At 28.3% G+C, this 10,578-nt stretch overlaps 1 protein-coding gene across 1 annotated transcript in view; it reads right to left on the bottom strand.

Moving 5' to 3' along the window:
• Positions 1 to 9,741, bottom strand: part of LOC113383599 (integrin alpha-PS1-like) — a gene marked incomplete in the record, with an annotated part of 31,697 nt that extends 21,956 nt beyond the window's left edge. Inside the window, 6 exon segments of the mRNA XM_026621855.1 lie at positions 3,639 to 3,843; positions 4,076 to 4,138; positions 4,318 to 4,451; positions 6,117 to 6,342; positions 7,295 to 7,413; positions 9,307 to 9,741. Of these exon segments, the coding sequence (XP_026477640.1) occupies positions 3,639 to 3,843; positions 4,076 to 4,138; positions 4,318 to 4,451; positions 6,117 to 6,342; positions 7,295 to 7,413; positions 9,307 to 9,515 (956 nt within the window).
• Positions 9,742 to 10,578: the final 837 nt, after the last annotated feature.

Genomic DNA, 10,578 nt, shown 5'->3' with positions numbered 1-10,578 from the left:
AAAGTGTATTTTAAAGTATTACCTTGTAGTTCGCCTTGTGCAAGTGTAGTGCAAATTTGAAAAGAAAAGCTGAAAAACATTGATAATTAGCTTCCTAAATGAATTTTTGATTTAAATATAACACTTGTTGTGAAGTTACTGAATATAATTATTGTGTATATTTTGCCAACATATTATCTAATGATTTTACTTTACAATATGGACTTCAAAAACGGTTTACCAAGTGTAATTTGTAGATGGATTCATTCTGCATCCTCTTTTATCAGGATTAATATTATTAATATCATCGAATGGTTTCAATTCTGTTGTCAAATCAATGATAGGTCTTGTTCTCAACAGAACTAGCGCATCTGAATCATAAGCGCCAACTAGTAGATCTGGATAACCATTGTTGTCCAAATCAAGTCCGCCAGAAAGTGAATATCCAAAAGTTTTATTCCTTTTAATGAGCCAGTATGAGAATGGATTACCTATATAAGTATAAAGAAGAATCACCTAGGTCATAATAACTAGCCATTATGCGACAGTGAAGTCAATACACGTTATACAATTTTATTACCTGCGAGGGAGAGTCTTGCAATCCATCTTTAGACCCCAAGAAAATATAAACCGCTCCACCAGGACCATCTTCAGGAGCACCCACTGCTATATCTTCATAACCATCTTTGTTCAAATCGCCCAAACAAGCCAATGCTATCCCAAATCGACTTTCTGGTCTAGGACCTAAAAGACGCTTAAAGTATGTTTCTGACACTCCTTCTTCTCCATTCAAATATATATATACAGCTCCACCATTGTTTTGTTCGAAATAATATGGAGCACCTACTATTAAATCGTCTCTTCTGCAAATAGCATTAGTATAAAGAATTTGGGCTGTATAGCATGCAGCAAACATTTTTTTGATAAATATATAATTTATAATTTATCATTATATAAATGTGTATAATGGTTGACACTTATAAATGTGTGCATCACGAGTATTACCATATTATGTACTAGTAAACATTATTCAAAATTGATATAAGATGTATTTATTTTTACTTAAATGGCATCTACAGTATAGTAGCAAATAAGTTTTACTTCAATTGCGTGTGAACCTTGCGCGTACTCTTTTTTAAATAGTTAGCGATAATTTTATCTCAAATTAATTTTCAAACTAAAGTTTTTAATTTAGTAATGTACTGGTTCCAATGTGAATTTTGTTCCGGGTTGAATAAGAACTATTCTAAGTATGTTTAAAATGGATAACAGTTGAAAGTTAACTGAAAGCTTGTTTATAAATTTATATTGTATTATATTATATACAAAACTTACAATAATTTTTAAAAAAATGTCTATATGAGAAAATAAACAAAGTTAGTCATAAAATTAAATGAGGCTACAAGTTTTTATCAATGCAATAATGCAAATATAGATAACGCGCTTCAATACGTGGAATATAATTTATCGCTTATTTCTTAGAATTATATTCATTTTTATCGACATATAACAAACTAGTTGGTTTGGTATTTAGCCTTGAGGCAAGTTACATGAACTTCCCGAAATGTGTAAATAATCGACTTAATAAAAAAAATGTGTAAATAATATACTTCATATTTCCTACTTTAAAAAAAAACGATAATAATTTTAGCAAACTTTGACGAATTTTTAAAATTAAACTACTTGTCGTTAGGGCGTAATATTACAGTAAGTTCTATAAGACCATGATGTATATCGCCAAAAAAATTTACATGAAAATCGGCTTAAATTTTTTTTTCAACAGTTAATTACAAGAAAACGGCTCGGTAGATTTTCACCTAAAATTAATCAGTACCATTCCCAACTAATATCTTTCGAACAGTTTTTGATATTTTGAAATAGGTTCGGTATGATGACCTTAAATGTTGACGAAAATTTAACACTTTTTTTCAACAGTTAATTACAAGAAAACGGCTCGGTAGATTTTCACCTAAAATTAATCAGTACCATTCCCAACTAATATCTTTCGAACAGTTTTTGATATTTTAAAATCGGTTCGGTAGGATGAGCTTAAATGTCGACGAAAATTTAACACTTTTTTTCAACAGTTAATTACAAGAAAACGGCTCGGTAGATTTTCACCTAAAATTAATCAGTATCATTCCCAACTAATATCTTTCGAACAGTTTTTGATATTTAAAATCGGTTCGGTAGGATGAGCTTAAATGTCGACGAAAATTTAACACTTTTTTTCAACAGTTAATTACAAGAAAACGGCTCGGTAGATTTTCACCTAAAATTAATCAGTACCATTCCCAACTAATATCTTTCGAACAGTTTTTGATTTTTTAAAATCGGTTCGGTAGGATGAGCTTAAATGTCGACGAAAATTTAACACTTTTTTTCAACAGTTAATTACAAGAAAACGGCTCGGTAGATTTTCACCTAAAATTAATCAGTACCATTCCCAACTAATATCTTTCGAACAGTTTTTGATTTTTTAAAATCGTTCGGTAGGATGAGCTTAAATGTGGACGAAAAGTTTTTTTCAAATTACAAAGAAACGGCTTGGCAGATCGTTGCACAAAACTGACAAACGATAGTCCTCACCGAAATACATCAAATGGCTTTTAAATTTCTAAAATCGGTTCAGGCGTTTTTGAGAAAACGTCGATCAAAAGTCTAATTTTGACAAATGCCAAAAAGACCATACTGATTTATGCAAACTTTGACGAATTTTTAAAGCTGAACCAGTTGTCGTAGGGCCGTAATATTTTAGTATGATCTAGAAGACTATGGTATCTATCGTCAAAAAATAATCATAAAAATCGTCGAATTTTTTTTTTTTAAAACTTTATTACAAGAAAACGGCCCGGCCGATCTCTACCAAAAACTAATCAGCACGATTCCCAACCAATATCTTTCGAACGGTTTTTGAATTTTCAAAATCGATTCAGAATTGCGGGCTAAAACGTAGACGAAAAATTTTTCACTTTTCTACCATTTATAAAGAAACGGCTTGGCCGATCGTCGCACAAAACTGACAAACAATAGTTCTCGTCGAGATACATCGAATGGCTTTTAAATTTTTGAAATCGACCCAGCCGTTTTCGAGAAAACGTCGATTTACGGCAAAAAATCTGTTCACATACACACACACACACACACACACACACACACACATACTTTTTCCAAATTTGGTCTCATTCGATTCAGAATGGCTTGAAACGTCGAGAAAACATAAAATTAGCGAATCGGGTTTTTTGATGAAAACATAAACTTCTCCTTCGGGAAGTTAAAAAGATAATTCAGTAAATCGATAAATGCATAAGATTATTTATTATTATCACTGTAATATTATGCAACTAATAAAATAAAATAACGTACGTTAGAAAATGAATTGTCGAAAAAGTCGAGAAAGAATTCCAATTCTTATCACTATAAGCAAAGTAATGTTGTCTAGTAGATTATTTCAGATAATATTGAAACAACATTTTTATTGCAAGTATTAAATTTAATCAGTTGCAATAATAATAAAATATTGTGTTAAAAATATGTCTTGTTATATATGTGCGATATAATAAAGAGCAAGCTTGTGAACAATGTTTTGCAATATCAATACGTGACTTGTATTGGTAATAAATAAAAGAAGTTTCGCATTATAGAGCTTTCAAACTTACTTATCGCCATTGACATCTGCTCTGATTATCTCATGACCAAAGCCAGAACCAAATTGTTCTCCGTATAAAATCATTTTAACTTCCAGAGTTCTTGAAGGAATATTACTTTCAACTGCAATCAGGATGCTTCCATAATTATTATCACGGGGCGCGCCTATGGCAATTGATGGTACGTTCAAAAAATTTCCTCCAACGACAGACATCCCTTTAACAGATAAAATAATAAACAATTATTAATTGTTAATGCGAAACTGATACATTAATATTGTATAAGTCGGTGGCCATCAGAACCAACTTTGTTTGAATATTTTTTTTTATGAAAAGTGTAATAATTTTTCTCTAGTTTAATCTTTGGGCTTAGCATATGAAGAGTTTTCACAAATACATAATTAATAATTCTCATAATATAAATATCATTTAATTCATTAATTAATTACCTCTGTATCCATATTCTTTCTCATTTCCCAGTTGTTCTACTTTGGTCTCCCAAGTTTCAGAGACTAAAAGACATATGTTTGCATCAAAATAAATATTAAATACCCAAAAATAAGTATGTAGTTACAAAATATTTATCTATACAAATTTTAATTAATTTGTATAAATTAGATATAATTTTAAATCATTAACTATTATTGAAATAAATTTGTTATTTTTTTGATATTTCAAATGTATTACTCACAAAAATCGTTTGTAGGTTTTAATACAAAAACCATGCCCGTCCATGTATAGGCTCCGGGGGCACCAATTAATAATGAATTGTTATAAAAGGAAGTACTTATTCCGGCTTGGCATAATCCATACTGTAGATGACCTCTGTAACCACAAAAAAGTTTTAAAAAAATTTCGAGAACTTGTTCAATGATCATATAATAGATCTATCTAGATCCGTTCCCAAAATATTTTTTTTCAAAAGTTTTTAATGATCGCAGTGGAATTGGTTCAGCGTCTTAACCTTTTTTGTAATATCGGTATTAGTGGTAATTAATTCTCTTTTTCATAGTTAATATTATTAATATCATCTAATAGTTTTCAATTCATTGCCATATCAATGATAAGCCTTATTTTCAATAGAAATAGAGGATCTGAATCTTGAAATTCTCATTGAATCGATTTAAAGAAAGAGAACAATATCTGAGATTATCTTGGAATGAAGTTTTAAAGATAATAATGTAGACGACTTTATATTCCATTAGGAAAAACTGTACATAAAGAGTTTGTGAACTGATCAATTTTTTCCTGAGATGTTATGATGGTTTTTAAGTAATTCTAGGACGCGAATTTCGAAAAAAGTTACAGAACTTTACTAACAGCTCTAGTTTTCGAGATATACTGTGCTAGTTTTATGAGCTCTAGTTTTCCAGATATACTGTGCTCTAGTTTTATCTCAAAATACAATGAATAATAACACATATTTTATTTTATGCCTTCAAACTTCTTTTTATATAATTTTTGAGTATGGACAGAGTCTCACTGATTTTGTCAAGTTTCAACAATAGAGAATACTTCAAGACCACTGAGTTCATGGGATATGGTCATTAGCTTCTATTGCCTGAATAATGAATTTATTCCATTGATATTTACTACACAGAAGAAACAGTCGTCGTGGTGATAAAATGTCTGTTTTTTTCTAAATTACGGTGGTAATAAAATTATAGCATTTTTTCTTCCTTCTGAACTGTAATTATGTGTTACGTTGTTATAAAATATATTAAAACTCTCTTTCGATACTCATTATCAGGTTGTTGGGTTATAATTTAACCCTTGTAGCTGTGGACTGTATTAAACACTGATTTGTTTGTATATTATGTATTTGTTGCAGTTCTTATTACAATCACTGATTTGTCACTAAGTTCTAAGTGAAGAAGATATATTTTTTTATTATTTAATATTTATTATACATGTTGTTAAGCGGACTTTACTTTTAGAAGTGAACAACTAGTTTAATTAAAACACTCCGCTACCCTCTCTACCAGAGGTAGCAACCATTCCGTGTAAATTTTAATGCCCTGAAGGTTGTCACCTTTCGCCGAAATGACTGATGGGGGTAGTTCTACAAAACTAAGAAACAGAAGCTGTTACAAAAAAAACAGGACGCATATTAAACACACGATAAAAACAAAAGTGCTATGATTGTCACGCAGTGTTATCAAAGCTTTCCTCCATTGCATGGATATGTTACAGAAAAACTTATTTTCTGGCAAACTAAAACAATTTAGTTTTGCCAATCAATACTGAAACAGTTTCATTATACAAAATAGAGGACCGAGGAGAAAAATAAAATATAAAAAATAAATGATCCACAAATAATGGTATTAAATAAATATAACGATGGCGAGGTAATATGCGCCGCGGAAACACACATCCATTCATGAGTTTTCAAAGCCACAAGAAAAATGCATAATCGTTAGAGAGTATAAAAAAATAATGAACATAGGAAGATTCTGGAAACGCCGACATTAAATAAAATGTAATAATTACCTGACGTGTGGTTTGCCTTTACATGGTTCAAATTGTTCCGGTACTCCCAAGTCTTGGTCGAAAACGAAGCATAGACCTTTCCCAATAACGACATTATCGTTTATTACCTCTGCGTAGCGATGGGCACAAACTGCCGCTTGTCCTCCAGTAAAATCTGTACTAGCCGAACTTACACTAACTCCCAACCATTGTCCTGTTTTGATTTGATCCTCAGACTTTGTAGTACCTAGAATCATTTAGAACATGTGTGGAAATGTATTTATTTATTTATGCCAGCCTATGAGCAATACTATGCAAAGGAAGTATATAGATTTTTAAAAGAATCGTAAATGAGAATGAAAATAATGTCTGTAAAAACCAGTATTTATTAATACAGTTTCAATTTCAACTTCAATGAGTACGTAGAACGTCGATCAGTATAAGATAAAAAAATATAAAATGTGTGCCTAAATGCTTCATAGAAGCCAATTTGTACAATATTTAATTAATAAATGGCCCTTGGCTTTTTGAAAAATAAAATATATAGGCCAACAATATAATGTATTGGATTATTACGATCCATCAAGCCTACCAAAAAATTGTTTGGTGCATCAAATGTTAGAGCTGATTCTTATAGTATTTTTTGCGCTGATTTCAAATCTGCTAATCATTTTTTTTGTATCAGCTCTAGTTTTGAACTTGGAAAGAAGTTGCCCCGACCATGTCCATTGTAGGTCGTCGCGGAAAAGAACTTTTCACAGTGTCAACTAATGTCCCAACTAAGGCCGAATGGGTCTTATAAGTTTGTATGTACGAGTAGGCATATCTCGTTAAAATAAAATTCTGAATTGTATTACTATTTTGTACTTTCATTCCTTATATATCATATATATTATATCTTGAAAACTAAAGCTCATAGAACAAAAACAATGTCATTTTTGAAATCAGCGCCCCAAATTTACTTAAAAACAGCATTAAAATCGTTTGCACCATTTTCTTTGTTGGCCTGTGTTATTTATGCCTTCAAAGCATAATTTTGTTATCTAAGTCATTTGACTGTTTCTTTCTCCTGCAATAACTATAATTTGTATAGTGTTTTTAACTTGTTATCTTGGAAATAGGTAATAAAATGAATTTTTTCAGACTTTTTTACGTGTAATAAATAAATTGTAAAAAATACATTATTATTTTCTACTAACCATCAGTCATTACTTGCACACAGTCATCCTTGTATGGCGTAAGGGGGCATTTGAAAAAGGCTCCTGATCTATTCGAACCAGGTTGCAAGTTTTGTCCCAATGGAGCACCAACCAAAAGCCTTTTGAAATATAAGTTTACAGAGTTTGTTTTTTTTTCTTAAGAAAAACTATGTTAAGAATATTTATTATTAAACTTATCTTGCGACAGAAATTGAGATTATTAAATATACATATTATTGTTGTACGAAAAATGCTGGCAATTAGCTTATTGGTAGTCTATAATTATTATTTTTTTATTTTTTCTTTTTATTTTTTTTTTCTTTCTATTTTTTTCTGTTTTTTATATTCATTTTTTTAATTTTTTAAAAATTAAAAATATATAAATTAAAAATTAGATTCATTCATTGCAAACTTGTATTCCAATTAGAGCCCAATTGGAGAGCAATTTGCTAGCAATGACCATTATTTAAATCTATATCTGAAATTTCTATTCTTCAGATTTTTCTTCAAAACATTCTACGGGACTTTTGTAAACATTTCTGTCTTTTATTTTTATCGACGAGTTTGTCGAACAAATATACTTATACAGATGATGAAATTTAGCAAATTTTGATATCATGAAACATTTTATGTTTTAATCTTAAGTTTTGCCTTTGTTTAAGCAGGACTAACAAAGATAATACTTTTTACGAAATTGAAAGACAAGCAAACTCACTACGTGATAAATTATATTAATCAATTAAATAAATAAAGTGATATAATATGTATAATAAAAGTATACTGCACTAATGTAATATTTTCTAAATATCGACTATTTAAGTTTATTCAGATATTTAATTTCACAAATTAATTTGTGTCTGCAAGCTTCAATATATCGTATATTAACTTCTATTGTTCATATATAAAATGAAATTCTACCTTTTCCAACTAGTTTTCTGTTACATAATTTAATTTTATCCATTATCGTTTTAACTTTGCAAAATCATTAATTATTACACTTGTGTTTCATTAAAATTTTGTAAATTTATAAAGAATAATAATTCACATTTAGTTTATTATTTTAACTCAATCATAATTTAAGTTTACATCTATTTTTGGTAACGCGTCTCGAAGAAAAGTTTATAATAGCGTTAAATAAATAAATAATTTGCGTATATGCTCATTCTCAAAATCGGATGTCTTTATTTATGCAAATCTAAAGAAATCTTTGGGTTTTACCATGATGATTTCATAAAACAAACTAATCTTTAACCAACATTGCTAATAATAATAAATAAATAAAGTCGCCAAGATAATATATATATGTTATCTGTTTTGTGAAAAGTGAGTAACCGAAATATAAAAAATGATTACATTTTGTGACAATGTTTTTGTCTTTATTTAATTTTTTTTATTGAATGATAATACACATCGAATGTTGAATTATAATAATGTTGATTTCATTTGAAGTTGAAAAAAGTTTACAAATTTTAAATATATATCAGAATAAACTTCTCCACTAAAGACATAGTTAAGCCTTGAATATTTGAATATATATATGACTAACAAGTCTAAATTGAATTATTGATAATATTTATTTATCATTTCACGTTATCATAAAATGATACCTTGTATCTATTATAGTAGGTAAAACCGTGAATTTATATTTAGAATACGTTAAAAATTTTGATTCATTTTCCATCTAAAAAAATGATTATTTTAATACAGTCGAAGAAAATATTTTTGCAATATTTCGCAAAAAGTAAAATAAATAGTAAAATATTTACATGGGGAAATTGGGTACATAATATATCGTATGGCCACAATTCATAAAATATAATCTGAATAAATTGTTTGATAGTTTTGAATAAACGGAATATATAAAATATAATATCTGGGGAATATAAAACTAGTTAAAAATCATTACTGTTTACCGCTTTTAAATAATTAAATAAAAATGATAATGGCATTAAATATATATATATATATATATATATATATATATATTATTATTATTATTATTAATTCTTTACCATGATGTAACTTGATCCCCTTTAAATTCTTTGTGCTGGGCAACAGAAAATCCGAAGTAACTTTTGTTCTCGCCTCGTTTTATCAAAGGTATTTTATCATCTAAATTAAAACTACACACTAAATTTAACACTATAGTAAACAATATAAAGTTTTTAACAAAAACACTAAAATTGATCGAAGAATTACACATTTTCACTTGTGAGAACATACATCGCTTCACATCATAAAAACATTTAACTGAAAACTTCTTAAAATTGAAGCTCTTAAAGTTCTGTTTATATTTTGTTGTTTTAATGGAACTCTTTGATATTATACGGCGTTTTCTTTTAATTTATTTATATAATTGCGTATGATCATTATTTACACGTTGAATTAATATTTGAGGTCAATTAACCGATCGAAGTAATCAATCGAATATATAAGACACAAAATAAATATTGCAAACACTACACTACAATTTATAAAATTCATATAATATTCATAACACTAATTATATATTTAACTATTTTCTAATTAGACCATTCACTTATTTGTCGTTACCATATATTTTTAACACAATACATATATTTAGTTTTATATTTTTTTGTTTAGAATTACATCGTTTAGAGAATTTGTGAAATTAATTTATTCATTTCTGACATACTTTATATAAGAAAAAAAGTAATACTGATTTGAAAAAGTAATACACGTTTACATGGCAAATCTTTCATACTTTGAACATTTGTTAATATTTACTATCAGTAACTGTAATCAGAAAGATAAGAGGTAGTATTTGATGCAATAAGGTATATGCGAACTGTATGAAACATTTTGCTGTTTATTTGATTGTTCTCTTAGTAACTATAAATCTAGTAATTTAATTAAATAGTAATTATTTAGATCCTTATGCACTTGATAAAACACACAAAATAAAATAACACAAAAACCACACACAATGATCGATGCTTTATAAAGTCAATATATTGAGTAATACTATTACCCAATACCTTTTATTTACATATAAAATTGAGTACATTTATTTATGATTCATAATATCAATTTATTTTTTAGTGAGTACCAAAGATACACAGTTGGGATATTTATTCATTTGTTGATTTTAAGTTTTCATATCTTGTATTTCGATGAAAATTAGTACTTTGAATTTAAATTTGTATTACTTATAAAAATGATCGACAAAAACTAACAAATCAACTTAAATAATATCAACAAATGTACTTTATTTTCCAATCCCAGATTAACTTGATTTATTGACTGTTTTACTTGAACTTTTA

The sequence above is a fragment of the Ctenocephalides felis genome, unplaced genomic scaffold (assembly GCF_003426905.1).
Source record: "Ctenocephalides felis isolate EL2017-DRISC unplaced genomic scaffold, ASM342690v1 CF-g0.4_SCAFFOLD_00845, whole genome shotgun sequence".
Lineage (NCBI taxonomy): Eukaryota > Metazoa > Arthropoda > Insecta > Siphonaptera > Pulicidae > Ctenocephalides > Ctenocephalides felis.
The sequence above is the reverse complement of the archived record's forward strand: the minus strand, read 5'-3'. Positions and strand labels throughout refer to the sequence as shown.